This window comes from Lytechinus variegatus, chromosome 17 (assembly GCF_018143015.1).
Source record: "Lytechinus variegatus isolate NC3 chromosome 17, Lvar_3.0, whole genome shotgun sequence".
NCBI lineage: Eukaryota > Metazoa > Echinodermata > Echinoidea > Temnopleuroida > Toxopneustidae > Lytechinus > Lytechinus variegatus.
Window position 1 is genome coordinate 22,085,256 of NC_054756.1, and position 17,756 is coordinate 22,103,011.

The 17,756-nt window shown below is 35.4% G+C and overlaps 3 protein-coding genes across 3 annotated transcripts; all 3 read right to left on the reverse strand.

Moving 5' to 3' along the window:
* Positions 1 to 303: 303 nt before the first annotated feature.
* LOC121430564 lies at positions 304 to 5,411 on the reverse strand. The gene is made up of 4 exons (XM_041627884.1): positions 5,327 to 5,411; positions 3,800 to 3,904; positions 3,023 to 3,112; positions 304 to 2,414 (listed from the first exon to the last, which is right to left on the reverse strand). Exons 1-4 carry the CDS (start codon positions 5,409 to 5,411, stop codon positions 1,705 to 1,707), a joined length of 990 nt encoding a protein of 329 aa, XP_041483818.1. The 3' UTR covers positions 304 to 1,704.
* Positions 5,412 to 7,717: 2,306 nt separating this feature from the next.
* Positions 7,718 to 9,231, reverse strand: LOC121430461. Its single transcript, XM_041627729.1, has 2 exons — positions 9,189 to 9,231; positions 7,718 to 8,630 (listed from the first exon to the last, which is right to left on the reverse strand). Exons 1-2 carry the CDS (start codon positions 9,223 to 9,225, stop codon positions 7,828 to 7,830), a joined length of 840 nt encoding a protein of 279 aa, XP_041483663.1. The 5' UTR covers positions 9,226 to 9,231; the 3' UTR covers positions 7,718 to 7,827.
* Positions 9,232 to 10,074: 843 nt separating this feature from the next.
* Positions 10,075 to 11,968, reverse strand: LOC121430565 (xylosyltransferase oxt-like). The gene is made up of 3 exons (XM_041627885.1): positions 11,802 to 11,968; positions 10,462 to 10,746; positions 10,075 to 10,145 (listed from the first exon to the last, which is right to left on the reverse strand). Exons 1-3 carry the CDS (start codon positions 11,917 to 11,919, stop codon positions 10,075 to 10,077), a joined length of 474 nt encoding a protein of 157 aa, XP_041483819.1. The 5' UTR covers positions 11,920 to 11,968.
* Between the last annotated feature and the right edge of the window lie 5,788 nt (positions 11,969 to 17,756).

Consider the following 17,756-nt stretch of genomic DNA (forward strand, 5'->3'; position numbering starts at 1 on the left):
TCCTTTCAGACAGAAATTATACAAGAGCTACGAATGGTTTGGGATGACATGATACATGTTTAATATATAGACTTATCAAACGCCAATAATTAATGTCGAGTTCTTTGAACTGAAAGATCACGTTTACTTTCTCAAATGTTATTTATTCATATCATAAGTGGTGAACTTTCGACAAGGAAGTACAAGAAATATAATTATGACACATTTATGACAATAGCTATATACATATTGAAGTCTTTATAGAGACTCAACATTAATATGTACATTTCAAGTGCTTAAATATACAATGCAATAAACGCTCTATACATTTTCATTTTCTTCTTCTTCTCCTCCTCCTCCTTTCTTTCTTATTATCATCTTCATCGACATCATAACTAGCATTATTATCAATGTTGTTGTTATGAATTTCAACGATTACGGAATCCAATTGTATCGTTACAAGTTAGTTACATCTTGGAGATCGTATAAGTCATGTGAAATAAAGCAAAAGTCGGTATATGAGCTATACGAGGTGAGAAGTAAAATAAAGAAAACCGACATTTAAGTTTACATCTGCTTCAAAACCTATGAACACCACTACCTGGTTATGGGCAGTTTTAAAGTTTTAAGTATAAATTGAAATGTATTTGCTAATACAGATTTTTTATAGAGTGTTCCCATTATTCAAAATAACAAAATAAGCTTTGTGTAGATGCAACATTTTCCCAACAACATACACCAAGAGCCGCAATATCCATGAAGAGGTCAATATGCAGTTTATTCTTCTTGACCTAAAATGGTGGTATAATTACTGCGTTTATGAGGTTCGTTTGAAGGTTTATTTGATTGCTGTCACTTTGCAAATCCAAGATTGTAGCTACATTGCAGATGAAAAAAACTGAAAATTGTAATAAGTAGGGGGTGGGATAGTCTGCCCTTTTGTTTACCTATTTATCTGTATGTTTTATTCATTGATGTTATTGCATTGCTCACCTAACAAAAAGTGTTTCCAAGATTACCGAGATCTCGGAGCAAATGAATATAATATGTTTATTTTTGTTTTCCCTCGTTAAATATTGCTGAATTTGTCACTTTCAATGTTCTCATTTTTTATAACAATTTTTTTTTATACTGTTCCCGTCTCTTTTTAAAATTTAGGTCTAGACTATAAGCGCGTCACCGCTAAAACGATGTAAATGCATGCGATGGTGCGGGAGGCACTTCTCTTTGAGATGCTGTAAGGCCAACCGGTTCACGAACTGTCACAGTGTTGCACTTGTCATCCTTGGAACCACGCAGATGCACAACCACTATGCGTCCCAGTTCATGAATTGAAAGTATTTTGTCAAAAAATTCATCTTGGTGTCGCTAGAGATTGTGCTGTACAGTTAAATCAGAACCCACTTTACTGAAGGCAGACACCCGGGGATTAGAAAGATGCCATTAGTCCGGCGAGTGGTCCTCTACTTTAATTTGGGGTTTAGGTAGCTGTTTGATTTTTATTGCAGGTGACACATTGATAAAGAAACAACAAAGCAGTAATGAATATTGTCTTTGTAGTGGGTTATAAAATTATCGTGAATAGATATAAAACAAGAAGTGAACGCTTTTTTTATCCGATTCATCCATTTGTATTATATTTCCATTATACAACCATAACAGCGGAGCCAATTACAGACATGGCAGAAGTCGATTATGTCAATTACTGGCAAGGAAAACATCGACCTAAGTCCCACCCTGTTCATGAATGCGGGATGAATAATAGGCAACTTGTCCACAAGGTTTATCTTTAACAGGAGGTGTTGGAATTTTGGATGAATAGTACACTTGTGAAGGGAGAGGCTTACAAGTATCACTTTCTGGCTTGGTTATTCTGGTGGAATAGTACAGTCTTTGAGGAAGTGGAGGAGTTGGAATAGGATCCATAGGGGTAATGTATCCATCTTCATTTGCGTGACTGCCATCCCCATTTCTAGACTTAGGTTTGATAGGTTTTGCATAAGCGTACTCGTGATACTCGTCCGTCGAGCTTTTGTTGGACGTGTCCGACGGGGTTCGATGGATATGTGCTGATTTTGGGTCAAGTCTAGGGTGATCAGCTTCTTCGTAATCATGGTTTAGCTGATCCCCTGGAAGGTCAAGGCGTCTTGGGTTCGGCACATACGCAGCATCAGGGACAGGAAGGCTACTGGAAGTGGGTGGCTGATTTAGCCCTTGATACTGTTGATCAGGTTTACGTGACCGTCCACGACCGTCCTTGCTAGTCAATGGCTTTTGCTGACCAAAGACCGCCGTTGCGTTTCCACGAATGCTTCGCAGTCGCCGACGAATTAGTGCGGCACAACTGATTGTTACGAAGACAGCTACGCATACTGCAGGAATAGTTATTGAAATAACAAGACTCCGTTGTTCATCGTGCCCATCAGGAATTATGACTAAAAAACGGGGGAAAATATGTAAAAAATAGATAAATAAAGGATTTATGTAAGAAATAAATGTTGTATTACAGTTTCATATTTTGGATGTAATTGATTGAAACATTATTATTATCATAAATTATATCTGTATTATCAATTGTATTATTATTACTATTATTATTGTTATTATTATTGCAGTTATTATTATATCGCTATTTTTCATTTTATTTTTGGGGGGTTACATAATTAAATGATTTTTTTATTTATTCATAAGCTACTAAGTGCATTTACATTTTCCTTACCATTTTGATGTTTTTGTTTAATATAATGCGTATATCGATCACATATACATGAGAGAAAAAAGCACCAATCTAAGTCGCGATACTGGTTCATTCTGGTGTTCTTGAAACATCCTAATTCTCAACTAATTCATGTGCTGATGCATCGGCAACACGGCATACCCTTTTATCAATTTAATTTACAAACAAACTTGAGGTACAAGTTAACCAATACTAATACATGCTTGTCGTCTATCATTAGTGAAATGTAAACGTCCTTTATCGAAGCCTGTGGAATTAATCATTCCTTGGCAGTAATTCGGAAATTAATCTTAAATTATTTCTTACCATTCTGCTCTGTTGACGGTCCATTCTTACCCTCCTCCTCAGGCTCAATACGTGGTGGAGTACCGCATTCCTCACTCGAGTTGATAGAAACTGTAAGAAACAATATGTAGAAAAAGAAGTATTTTCATATTATGAGTATATATCATTCATGCAAAAGATTTTAAGAATGCAATGATGAGCTTAATCCACTTGGGACGAAAAGATAAATGATATTACAATCCGTCCCTTTGGAGCGGTAAAATGTAAATACTAGGATTCTGTTTAGGATTTCTCCAAAAATCAAATTCAGATATCTTGACGAACGTTTCATCAATAGTTCTCTCCGACAAGTTTTCGGTTGTGGCAATTTTCTTTGATTTTGATTTGATGAGAAAAAAATGTTACCACGGTACACATGCATTGTCATTCGCCTAGCAGGCTGATAGTTTATCATGCTCCTTTCTTGCTTTTTTCCCTATTTTTTTGTGGAAACAGATAACTGTTTATTATTACTACTACTTTTGTATGTATTAAGCATTATGTAATTAAGGAATTTATTATCATTGTTTATATTATTATTTTTTATTATTTTTTTAAGGGGAACTCCCGAAACAACTTTCGCCTTACCGGTATACAGAGACACATATTTAAAGCTTCCACAGAACATTCCAGAGTCTCCCTGACAAGGCACGCCACAGGACGTGTCTGGCAGCGGCTTGCTGATACATGTCTGCTGGCATAAACACGAACATTTCGAGCGATTGAAGACACCGGCCAAAGGAAATCCACTTTCTTTACATGCTTGTGTGCAGGACCCTGGAGTAACTGTGATGTTAGAAAGTAAGTTGACGACGTGGTAAAATTGTAAGCACCCGCGGTCATAGCAACCGATGTAATCCCCATCTGTAAAAAAAAGGATATTAGAATATCAATATTACGTACACCTGCATTTATTCTTAAGGCTTATAATTTCATTTAATCAAATAGATTTGTTAATATCATTGACATAATGTGAATAATTTCTTATGATGATTGATATTATAATTACTATTGTCATGGTTATCATTTTTACCATTATTATCAAAAATATTTTCACCATTATTATCAAAAATGTTTTCAAATAAATTTCTCAAGTGCATAATGTAAATACTCGACAAAGCGCTCATCATGATTAAGTTATAGGTAAATGCCGTACTGATTATTATATAACTGCTTTATATTATGATGGCTGCGTTCTATGGAATAGTCTCCCCCAAAGTGTTAAGAATGTTAAAACCCTCAACAATTTCAAACTTTCTGTTAAAAGACATTTCCTCAATCTTGCCCAGGCAGATCAATTGGGATGCAATACCATTCCCCTTTTAGGACTGAAGCTATTAACTATCATCTCTTTTTTATGTATTACTTTATTTAATCACTTTAGTCACTTTATCATGCTTTATACGTCTGTATTTTAATAATATCATATGGACTGATGATTGTATATGTATTATCACCATTGACTGTTTTTAATTGTATATAGTTGTATTGTTTGTTATCCAGGGCCTCATGGAAGATCAACTTTTGTTGAATGAGCTACCCTGGTGAAATATGAATACAGAAAGAAAATTATAATTATAATCATTATTACAATTTAGATATTCTTCTATATTTGCTTATTGACTGGGTTAGATATTTGGTATTTCATTTCATTTTATGCTCATTCTTTCCTTTTTTCTTTTTCTTTCTTTCTGTCTGTCTTCCTTTCTTGCTATTTATTCTTTTTTTCGTTTTTCGTTAATCAATGATCAGGCGTAGTCTTACAGGCACAGTGGGATAAAAATAAAGTAAGAAAGATTAGTTATTTAGTATTTGTTTGATTTGTTATGAAAGGCCAGTTTTACTTTGTGACAATGATGTTCTGTACTTCTGTATTTTATGATTTGTTTATGATAATACTACGAAATTGGCAACATCTGAGAAATAATGAGTTTCTCAGCGGATTTTTAATGACATGTTATATATTAGAGAATGGTTTATTGTTTTTTTTTTAGGAACTTATGAAACATGCATAAAATATTATTATGTTTTACTAAAGCCTAGTGCACCAGCAAAGCGGAACATTTTCGAGCAATCAGTAACAGATTCGCTATCGCTATTATCCCCATTACTTCTCGATATGCATTAGTGTCTATACAACATAATGAATGTTTGATCCCATTATTTCTTAGCAGCACAATATTGTGTAATTAAATTATTATTTTGGTATACTAAAGTACTGCAGAAAATTAATATTCAAAGAAATATCCCCCAAATATATAAATACGATTATTCATGTATACTCACATTCAGCACTATATTTCGAGTCACTGCCGCCACTAGAACCACCAACGAGACTGATCAAAACAATGTGAATAACATACATCTTCATTTTAACTGCGCGATATTTGGAAGAAACTGAGGGAAGGTGGTTTTTAAAAAGACGCCAACACGAGTTTGAGTGATTACGATGATAGTATAACCAAAACTTGGCGCAAATCGATATCAAGTCCGCACAATGAGGATATATGGTAATTTATATCTCTAGGCTCATCATCATGGCAGAAATAAGATTGTTCTGCAATTTGCGTTCCCCATCATAAATGACTTAATGTGTGTAAGAGGACAAAGCATTTCATAACCGGTGGGGAGGGGAGGAGGCAGAAACTTGGTGTGACAACACCAAGTATTGTTTACAAATAAAGAAGGGCCCTTTGCTGTAATGCATGTTGCATTTTGAAAAAAAAATGTAGAGCGGGGTTTCCAATAACACCCCACATTTAAAACGTCTTATCAGAACAAAACGTGGCTACAAGACGGAAAGGGTAGGCTCTTAATATGGTGAATTTAGTACAACGTTCGGCCAGGGTGAGAGGTACGTATCCCCTCCCCCTTCCCCCTACCCACACATGAAAGTAGTCGAGAGGTTCCAGGCCACTTATGTCCGGTAAACAAACGGTATAAACGCGAGATTAATCACCATTATTGTTAATTAAGGATCATTACAAGTTTCGATCAATTATTAATTGTAATCAATCAGATTGTTAAAGTGTATGTTGGATTTGGTAATTGCACGGTCCTTCATATCACGTGGTTCACAAAAGGTTGTTCTCGAGAAGTTCAAATAGAATTTGTGAATAATAGATTAAACCGTGTTTGCATGATTGGTGTAATCCCAATTAAACCGCTTATTTATATACACCTCGTTAAACACCATGCAATGTAGCACACGTTCACACCATTACAAAGTGTCACTTAGGGTCAGTTTATAATTTGACCTCCAACTAGGCTGGTTTTCGCACTCAATAAAAAAAGGAGCATAGGCTGTTTCTGTGTAAAATATAATGATCAATATATTGCCTATTGTTTTGGAAAATTAATCTGGACAGTGGACATCCCTGATGGTTGGACGCTCCTGGTTAGTTTCTTGAATACACAAAATTACCCTCTCCCCATTTGTTGGTTATGCCATACATATCCATCCATAAAAATACCCCGTCATAGAGGATACATGTAACACACACGAGCACTCCCTCCCCACATAAACACCCACATACACACGCACACCCATACACGAGGAAATTTTTCTCCATACCACTATATCTTTTCATTCGCAGGAGGAGAAATTTAGAAAATGGCATACAAACCATACAACCATGATAACGCTTTGCAAAATATGCTATGGATATTGTGTCGGAAATGTATACATGTAAGTGATGTTGGTCTAGGCATTTATTTGGCAGATGAAGGGAGTGATTGAAAGTGAGACTCATTTATTGTTTTATTAATTAAGTTTGTAGCCATTAGATTCTGACACAATGGCTTTAGTGAGAGATTAAATTCAGTACACAGTGTAATTTGCTTACCGCTTACTCTAGTTGAGTTCATATTCAAGACCTTACCATTATAAGGTGAAATTACCCAAAAAAATGAATTCAATAATTTGTTCATTTTTCATAATCATCAGCTTCATCATCACTGTCAACATCATCATCATCACCATCCTCCTCCTCATCATCATCACCGTTATCATCATTATTATTGTCATTATCACCGTAATCATCATTATTTTCTTCATCATCATCATCATCGTCATTAGCACCCTCCTTGTTTGTTTTGATTGGAAAATAAGGAATGACAATGCCTCTGGAATAAGAAAAAAAGTAAACGTCAATGTGAATAAAAAAAATCATTCTATTGATATGAGGTCCAATTTTATACATTCATATTCATTTTATTTCTTAACTACAATAACTAATTGGCTGGTCATTTTTTATCAATGCATTCTTGGAATAAGTGTATTGCTTGGTGCAGGAAATGATCCTCTTGTATTGCCCCGAAAAAAGTCCTTAGGTTCACTGCATGGGGACCAAAAAGGATTGATGAATACAAGTTTTCGTTTTGATAGGGACAAACATGTTAAAAAAGGTTTTGTTTATATATCAATATAGAGCTTTCAGTTTCTTCTACAGGAAACATAGGAAAATGGTGAACAATATGAGCTCCCTTTTGATAGGCACTGTACAATCCACCATTCCGCTTACCAAAAATGCAAGGTTTGGACCAGCAGTAAACTTAAGATCCAGTGTATGGAAGAGTGCAAAGTGTTATACATGTATATATATATATATATATATATATATATATATATATATATATATATATATATATATATATATATTACATTTATATCAACTGTGTAAATGCTTCTGTACTAAGGTCCTCACTCACAGGTACGTACACTCTGGTTAATAGCGTTTATTCTGTTCTAAGCATGACGTATTATCAATTAGTTCTTCGCGACCCCATCATTCTATAACTTCGTCACTATCGGTTTTGGAGTATAATTCCAATGTTTGATTTCCTGAACCTGCTGAATGATGTACGTTCCTTGAATAGTATACTTGCATGTTCTCCACGACGAGTGAATCTTCCAATTTTGCTCCACCGATCGGTGCAGGGTCATTTTCATTGGCACATGCTTTTGAAGGTTCGTCTTTGTTATCACATTTCGGAAAACGAGAAGAGTAGTAGACCTTTGGCGTTGGATTTGGCACGGGTTGTATGTCGGGTTCTGCCAAAAGGTATCCATCCTCAGCAACCCTGTTTACCCTCGCAGGGCCTTTGAATTGACTTCGCTCGAGTTTGGGGTAAGTATACTCGTGGATCTCATCAACAGAGGGAGTACCTCTTGCAGGTACCCGTTGACCTGAGTCAAGGTACTCGTGGCCCAGGGCGATGCCAACCGAAGGTACAGAACTTTCTACAAAGTCCGGCTCATGGTAGATTCTTTCCTGTTCTACATCACCCGATATTGGCGTTGGCTGCACAGCTTCTTTCGGAATGTTCGGCAGTTCCGGCATTATCTTTGGAGGCTTGGATTCTCCTTTTAGGGGAACTTCTTCTTGAATTGTCTTACCATGGACACCTATTCGGTAACGATCATTGACAGTTGCTTGTCTGTCTGCTCTGCTGGTGTTTATCACTGAAAGAGGCCTTTGCGCGTCATGCTTTCGTCGACAATATACCAGTATACCAACAGCAACGGATAGTAAGACAAGTGCAGTGCAGACTGGGATGATGATGGGAACACGTAAATCTGTAGGAGAATCTATATACATGTAGGAAATAAACAAACAACAAAATAATAAAATAAAGAAGGAGAGGACCGTAAAGTATGCGAATTAGTCCTCGTTTTATCTGACAATTTACCTACCCCCCCCCCCCAAAAAAAGAACAATAAACCGACAAATTGTAAATTAAATGAATAAACACATAATAAATATGAATAAATAAATAAATAAATAAATAGATAAATAAATGAATGAATAAATAAATAAATACATGTAAATGAAGCTAACCAAAATGAAAAGGAAATAATACCAATAACAGTTAAAATGAATAAAGCGTTGTATTTATAAGTCAAAAGTTAATCTCATTATACTCTGTACAGAAGCAGATAGAATATAACCACTGGAAAAGGAGAACAAGAGGTCCATTAAATAATATATCAAGAGCTGAGCGACTGATATGGTGTTGCAATGTCAATCCTAAGTCTTACAATTAATTGTCAATTTGCAACTGATCGCTTGTCTTATTTTTAATCAACAAGTATGAAGTGATTGGCTTTCGTTAAAATTGATGTTTCACTAGTTCATTGGCAACTTACCACTTGACGGTATCTTGCTAATCTTGATTGTAGACATCCTTTCGTTACTGTAGTCGAATGGGATTTTGCTACTGCAAATATTGTTTAATGATACCGAAGCGTTCACTGCAAGTAAGAACAAATAACAAAAAAAATCCCATTTGAGATTAGAAGCACTATCAATAGACCAGGTCATACTTGTATTTCGCGCATGAACAGATACGTCGTTTGAAGTTTGATATTCGAGGTGAGCCACAAAGTGAATCACAGTAGTAGATAATTTAATGATGATCAAATTTGTCCATTAATTGTTTAAGAGGCCTAAATTTTGGCTAAATCTACTGAAAAGCAATAAAAGTACACAATGGTTCCATACATTTGAAAATATCCCCAAGAACATGGACCCACTAGTAGGTCCATATCAAGAATAACCAACGCGCCAATGGTGCCAGAGTAATAGCATATTTCCGAATTCGATCATTGATGTATCATTGCAGCTACCTGGGTCCCGTAACACAAAACTTAGCAATGATCGTAGAACATATTTTTACGATTGATTCCATTGACATAAGTGTACAATCAATCTTGAAAATCAAGCGTACATGTACGATCGATCGCTAACCTTTGTGTCACGCGACATCCTTCTTTACTCAACATCTCAATATCGAAAGTGCCGGTTGTTATCCTAATCTGCTAATGAAAAAAGGTGCGGGATTCCATGTGAGGACATGTAGTCAAGAGGTAATTTAGTACTTGCTGTCGGGCCCGAGGCTGAATTTAACGGATAATAACGTGAATTATGGTGATTCAAATTCAGATTCGAGAACATCAATATGAATGATGATGGTTACTACTAATGGTGCTACTGATACAATGCAACGAAACCCGTCATTACGATCATTATGTTTTAAATCAAACATCTGTTATAGATGTTTGATTCTGAGTTGATGATAAGAACTGTTGAAAAACCAGATTTTACTGAAAAAAAAAAAGATTTGCAGAAAGCAATAACATAGTCATTCTGTTTTTTTTAACAGGACCTTTCCTGCAATTTAACAGAGCAGGTCTGCTAAAAAAAGATAAAGAGGTGTTTTATTTCAGGAAATGTGTGAGATTCACATAATTTTACACGATAAAATGTAAGATTACGCAATCTGGTATTAATTACAGGTGTTCTCGAGACTCTGCTGCTGGACTTTTTTCGAATAAAGGTTTGTAACAGTGTATGTTACAAGTTTTATAATATTATTATTACAGGGTTTTCTTCTTATTCTATATTTGGTCTGTGTGTTACCTTTGTAAAGAGACATGGTTCTGTACCCTCCACAGAAGCTGTCCCGGTTTCGAATACAGGGGACACCACATCGGCTGTCTTCCAGGGACTTGCCAAGACATCCTTGTTCCCCATGAGGACATGAGCAGGAGCACTCTACCATGGAGAGAATGGCGGCAAAGGCAAACCCTCTTTCCTCGCAGGCTCTACTGCAAGTATTTGGAGAGTTCATACGCTTGTCTTTGAAAGTAACGTTGTAATCTTGGTCCAGACAGCCGATGTTGTAGCACCCGACGTAGTCCCCGACTAAACAAAAACAAAATACCACAGTGGGTCACGTATAACACTTCTCTTTTTTGTGACGAATGCTTAACAAAAATACAAGGCCTAGAAGTATCTAACTTCATGCTAAATTTCATTTATTTCATTTACCATGAAAACATGATTACATAAACAAAAGAATTATTACAAAACATCTAAAGGTAAGAAGACAATAAATACACCTACATAACAAGCGGTTTTATGGGAATTGGGGGCGACAGAACGAGCTATGAGTCTTAAAAATCGATCGATCCGCTTGCACATACGTTAAAGTAAATAGATTATCACAGAAAAAAACAAACAACAGCAGATGGATGGGGGTGAATACACGTAAGCAAAGAAGATGTGTTTGAAAACGTAGTAAATCAATTAAAAACACGCAAACTCAAAAGATAGAACTTGAATTGTGTGTGTTCTTAAAACTATTCAAAGAAGATATTTTTTGGATGTATTGGGATATTCCAGACAATGGGACCGATAAAATAGATCGAATTTTGTGAAACATTGGTTCTTCTCTTCGGTAAAATCAAAATGTATGTCAGTACGAGTGTTATAATCATGAAAAGTATTATTAAGGGAAAATTTGGGAAGTATATAAGATGGTAAGAATCTGTTTTTAACACAGAAACATAAAAGTGGCAATGTAAAAAGAATCTGTGTCGCATACATTTAACATATTTAACTTTTAAAAAAGCGGAGATGAGTGTGCATTTTAAGGGGCATTACCAATTTATCGAATTGCCCCGAAGTATGAATAATTTTGACAATCATTCCCACCAACTCATGCAATAGTAGTTTATGTGCTATAAAATCATTGATTAATATAAGAAAACTAGGTAAACATGGTAAATGCGTGAGTCTGAACATAGAGAACACCTACACATATAAATGCACGCCAGGATATCTTTCCACATGAAAATGACTTCCCCGTTACTTTCCCCGAACAAATCCCTGAATAGTCTGACGTGCAGCTTCAGAGAGATAGAGAAATAAAAAAAATAATAATGTAGGAGAAATTAGGCTATGGATACAACTCCTACCTAAGGAACATCGACCGTCGCAGTTCGAATTGTCATTCCCACTTGTAGAATTTTCCATTTGGCTTCTGCACAGTGGAAGTAAGATGAATAATAACATTCCTATCTGCGAAGTATCCATGTTGCTTTGAGACCCAACTCAAATCCATTGCCCCTTGTTAAAGCTGACATTAAAAAATAGTGAGAACATCGAAACTGAGATTATGACAATTATAAACGACAAATGACTTGACGTCTCAATAGCTGGCAATGGACAAACTTTTCCTGATGCTTGCAACTATTTCGGGGTCTACGTAGCTCAAAATTTGACTAGATGTAACGAGAACCCGGCCGGGCGACCAATAATGCGATCGTCGTGCGATTGTGGCGCGTCGGCGCGCTATTCAATGCGATAACTCGCACGATATGATACTTAGAACGGATCGACGGTCGAGTCGCAGTTGCATTCAGAGACCATTCTTACGATCCAGGCGCAGATCCAAGGGAGGCAAAGCCGGCCCGCCCCCCCCCCCCTATTTTTGGCAACCAAAAAAAGATGTCCTTTTAACTTGAAGAAGGTATTATATTTGTTTCTGTTCCATGTTCAATTTACGGCCTCGTAACGCCCGGCCCGATCCCCACAGGCCTACATCCGTGGCACCGCATTCTGTTGGCTCACGATTACGCAAAGGCAAATGCGCGCACATCAATACATTCTCCTGCACATGGGTCTCCTGCACTCCATCAATGGCCGATTAGCTCTGCATAGGAGGATTACCTTATGCGCACAAGTATGCCGTAAAACAATATTTAAAGGAAAGTGAAAAGGATAGATTTTTTTCTGGTCATTAGCCAATTACATTTTACAAATCAAAATAAAATTAAAATGAGACAGAACGGTTTCCTATTTCCCATGATATGCCAGGTAAAAGTTATCGATATTTTGATATTCGAAATACCTCTGGAGGTCGCCATTTTGCTCATACTCCCCATATCTCCTTGGTGGGTTTGACGTCAGCGACGAACAACTCGGTGTCCTACACCGGCGCCCGCATGTGATTGCTAGCGTAAAACACATGGGCCAATGCTGATCAGGATGCGCGGTAAGGATGGTAAACTGCCAAGCGTATGGCTGCCGAAATCGGTCAGAAAAGGGGACAAAATGCAGCTAGCTTTTACCGAATTCGCGATCCGCAGAAGAGGCCAGAAATCTTTTTAAAAAAATTAAAAATGGGTGGCTGCTGCTCTTGACCTTGCGCCGACGCACAGTGGGCCAGGAGAGAGCAAAAGTGCGCCAAAACTGGTTTTTGGTCATGAAACAAATTTTGTTTTTTTTTTCATGTTCTAAGCAAAGATAAGAACCTGTAGGATGTCTCCATACAGCATTTCTCCATGAAATTGATTATTAGTTGCCCATTTTATTCAATATTACACCCTTTACGGCTACCGCATGTGAAAATGACACGTTTTAGATATTTCACCGTTTTAGCAAAACGGATTGCTTAATTTATTTTTAATTCACGGTACTTTTTGATAAATGATAATTTTAAGTAATCAAAAATTTTCAAGATAAAACAATCATCCCTTCAATGATAATTCTGGACGAAACCATTTGACAATGGGGGGTTTAACAATTTTTTTCATGAGCATTTCTTTTACAAATTGCTGCCGATTGCTGCGCTGTATATACCATGGCGGTCTTTGTTATAGTTCATGCTTTACAACGATACCAAATTTAGCTGCATATACGTGCATTTTCTGAAGATATAACTCATTTTCCAACCACATGTTCGCCATATTTATTACAAAAATCGTTCCAAGTTAGTGTCCAATTATGCGCGTGCCGACGGCACCGTATACATGGTATAAGACCGTATCTCTGTGAAACTCACCGTCGCGTGGTGGGAGAGAGAGAGAGAGCGAGACAGGGGGGGGGGGGGGTGTCTGGTTCTTTTGACTGGTATCTTCCTAAAATATTTTCGTTAAACATACGTAAAGACAAGCTTTCATTTCCACTTCCACTAACTATATAATAATACATATAAAACAACTTCATTTTGATGTCAAACTGTTCCATCCCGTGTTGCATATCTGATATGCTGTCATTCTGAGAAGATTAATTCTTAAGGTAAGATTCCCGGGTAAGATTATTAATTTGTTTTGTTGTTCATAAACCAAGTAGGGGCTACTGTATATCGCTATAACACACATGACTAGGGATGTGATTGGTCTCACTCAGTTTTCTGCCAAAATATGAAAATGTGGACAGATACGTGGGATCTATGTATAAGTTGCATTATCATTATTAGTATTTATCCCCCCCCCAAAAAAAAAAAAAAAAATGAAGGGTTTGTAACTTCACATACACGTATGAATTCGTTTATCTCTTGGCTCATTCTAAATTTGCTATAGATTATTGTTAAAATCAATCAAGAAGGAAGTGCATATTATCATTTCAAGGATTGTTTGGTTTATGACTCTTATTGACTTTATATGTATTCCACAGACTAACTAGTGACATTGTGATTAGTAGCAAATTTTTAAGAGTACAACAAGCACAGCCTCTTCCCCCTGATGTTCAAAGTATGCTAAAAGATCCTCTCACCAAAGACATAATGGTTGGTGAGATAGCAGAGACAGACTCTGTTTCGGAATAACTTTGTATACGCCGTTCTTGGTGAAATAGGAAGGCCTTGTAGGGCCTTGTACCGATTAACCTGCAGAGGACCCGGCCTCTATTATTTATCATTGGAATAATTATTTTAAAGATTTCACTGTCCACTTCTGGTATCAATCCATTTTAATTCATGTAGGTGTGGTTAATCATTGTACCCAGGGAATGAAAATACTCCTTTGCATTTTTTTTTACAATTTCACTTTGAATTTTACAATTCCGGATTCATGGTAGAGCGCCCTCTTTAAGCGATACTCAAGTCACAAATTGAATTGTTTGTACCCCGAGCACAGACTTTTTTGTTTTTTGCCTGTTTATGTGTTTGCTGTTTGCTAATATGCTTCCTTATTGCTGAAATTTCTCTAAAACTAGTTTCTGAAAATTTGAAACTTATTGTAGAATTAGAAACATGTAATTTCTTCTCAAATGTTAACAGCCAATCAGAAAACAGTATTTTAACGACGTCATCAATATTTGAAAATACTTTTATTGAATTCTACGGGTGAAATTACCGCTTTCTACCAAATTTAATCGTACAAATATGTGAATAAAGGGTTTTGGCGCACTTTGGGTTCATTCTTGCCCACTGTGCGACGTGCCTCTAGGTCTGCTCGTCGAGCGATTTCTTCGTCGTCCGAGTATTTGGGCTCGAAGTCGTAGATTCTCGGGCCTTCCATCTCAATACAAACGTCCGCGAAAAGTTTTGTTTTATTTAAAATCGACGGTAACAAAAAAAATGAACAAAAACGTTAGATATATAGAAATATAGCACAATCAACAATTTCCCGAAATAAAATCGGGATAACAAACTTCCAACATGACACGATTACTCTTTTCAGGGTATATGACAGCCCATGCAGTAAAAGAATTTTGACGAAATTACAGACTTTTTATCATTATTAACACACTCTTTTTCTGTTATTGCCATTTCAGAAACTTGGATTTCTAAAACTCCACTTATTCCCTTTAAAATAGAGGGATATACTTTTATTCACTTAGATAGGCATATCGGACGTGGAGGTGGGGTTGGTTTATTTATATGTGATAACATCAAGTTCAAAATTTGTAATGATATTATTCAAATGATTTGAGTGAAAATAATATTAACTTTAGAGTTGGTGTCATGTATAAAAAACCAAGCTGTAATGATGATGTGTTTTTAAACTTTTACAACAGATTACTTTGTGAGATTTCATGTTCGCGTAAGAAACTCTATATTTTAGGAGACCTTAATATTGATTTATGTAAATATCCTTTGGAACATGATGCCTGTACTTTCTTGAACATCAATTCATCTTTTGGTTTATTCCCTGTTATCAATTCTCCTACTCGTATAACTTCAAACAGTGCAACACTTATTGATAACGTGGGCACTATTTTTACAAATATCATAGATTTTAAACTTGATTCTGGTTCTTTAAGTGTTGATATTACTGACCATTTACTTATTTTTCTCATAACAAATATACAATTATCTAAGAATAAGAAAAAGATTCAAAATATATCTCGTAAGTTGTCAGTCGAAGGAATCAATAAGTTAAATCATGAGCTTTATAACTTAAACTGGTCCCCTGTTTATATATCTAATGATGTGAATGAAGCTTATAATCTATTTCTATCCATGTTCATTGCTATGTTAGATAAGTGTTTACCTATTAAGACAAATAAAGTTCGTAATATAAAGATTCGGAAACCATGGATAACCCCAAAACTTATGAGATATATCAAGCGCAAACACAAGTTATACAAACAATTTCTAAAAAATAAAACATCTTCCAGTGAAGTTAAATACAAAAGGCATCGAAACAAAGTTAATAATTTATTGCGCAATGCCAAGAAAATGTATTATTCTAATAAGTTAAGTCAAAGTAAAAACAATGTTAAAGGAACATGGTCAATTATCAACAATATACTAAAAAAATCAGAAAAAATACTCCAGACTATTTTATTTGTGATGAGAAAGAAATCAATGATCCACATAATATTGCCAAAGAGTTTAATTCCTATTTTGCTAACTGTTGTTCAATAGCACTGGAATCAACGTCTCCTGTTAATAGTGAATGTAACATCACTATTGATAATTATCTTGCTGATAGCTGTCCAAAGTCAATATTTTTTAAGCCTATTACAGAATCTGAAATTGCTGAAATTTGTAAATCATTAAAAACAGTTATTCATATGACTTTAATTATTTAAATGTTAATATTATGAAGCAAATTATATACTCCATTGTGAAGCCTTTAGTACATATTTTTAACATGTCTATTGAAACTGGTGATGTTCCACTCAAATTGAAAATTGCAAAAATAGTGCCCATTTATAAAAAGGGAGATTGTCATAATTTCAACAATTATCGTCCAATCTCTATTCTACCCTGTTTTTCTAAGTTGATTGAGAAATGTATTTACAATCGAGTGTACTCTTTTCTTTGTAGCCCCAATATTATCACTAACAGCCAATATGGATTCAGAAAAAAATCATTCTACTTCCCATGCAATTATAGACATTCAAGATAAAATTATTTCATCTATTAATAATAATAAGTTTGGGTTTGGGATATTTCTGGATTTGTCAAAAGCATTTGACATTGTGGATCACAATATCTTGTTATATAAATTGAATCACTATGGTTTACGGGGAACAGTTTTGAAATGGTTTACTAGCTACTTAGATAATCGCTACCATTATACATATTTTGCAAATTGTTCTTCAGATAATACTTTGATTAAATATGGCGTGCCACAAGGGTCCATTCTCGGCCCCCTGTTATTTTTATTGTACATTAATGATATCACCAAATCCTATTTGAATATATACTTTACGCTGATAATACAACTCTGTTTTATTCACAACCAAACACAGAAAATTTACAAGAAAATATTGAATCTGAATTTCGCAAAGTTATCACATGGTATGAGACTAATCGATTGATAATCAACTTCAATAAAACATATTTTGTTCCATTCCACAATAAATATAGCAATGTGAGTAATGAAGTAGAAAATATTGTCATATCCATTGACTCAAAACCTTTAAAAAAGTCAGATGATGTTAATTTTCTTGGTATTTATGTTGATAAAAATTTGCAATGGAAGGTACATTTAGACTATATAAACAACAAAATATCAAAGTGCGTCGGTATTTTATTTAAACTCAGACATTATTTACCCCTATCTGCTCTGCTTACTTTGTATAATTCCTTAATATTACCTTATTTAATATATTGTATACCACTTTGGGGCAATTGCAATCAATCAAAGCTAAACACACTATTTAAACTACAAAAAAAGCAGTCCGGATTTGCA

What these genes read in the sequence shown, in the direction of transcription:
- LOC121430564 (XM_041627884.1), bottom strand. Translation starts at nt 5,411, where the DNA reads ATGAAGATGTATGTTATTCACATTGTTTTGATCAGTCTCGTTGGTGGT. An exon ending in CTCGAAATATAGTGCTGAAT is followed by an intron (nt 3,905 to 5,326) that starts GTGAGTATACAT and finishes TTTTTTTTACAG; the next exon opens with ATGGGGATTACATCGGTTGC. An exon ending in ACCGTCAACAGAGCAGAATG is followed by an intron (nt 2,415 to 3,022) that starts GTAAGAAATAAT and finishes CCCGTTTTTTAG; the next exon opens with TCATAATTCCTGATGGGCAC.
- LOC121430461 (XM_041627729.1), bottom strand. Translation starts at nt 9,225, where the DNA reads ATGTCTACAATCAAGATTAGCAAGATACCGTCAAGTG. An exon ending in TAGCAAGATACCGTCAAGTG is followed by an intron (nt 8,631 to 9,188) that starts GTAAGTTGCCAA and finishes ACATGTATATAG; the next exon opens with ATTCTCCTACAGATTTACGT.
- LOC121430565 (XM_041627885.1), bottom strand. Translation starts at nt 11,919, where the DNA reads ATGGATACTTCGCAGATAGGAATGTTATTATTCATCTTACTTCCACTG. An exon ending in CGACGGTCGATGTTCCTTAG is followed by an intron (nt 10,747 to 11,801) that starts GTAGGAGTTGTA and finishes GTTTTTGTTTAG; the next exon opens with TCGGGGACTACGTCGGGTGC. An exon ending in AACCATGTCTCTTTACAAAG is followed by an intron (nt 10,146 to 10,461) that starts GTAACACACAGA and finishes TTTTTTTTTCAG; the next exon opens with TAAAATCTGGTTTTTCAACA.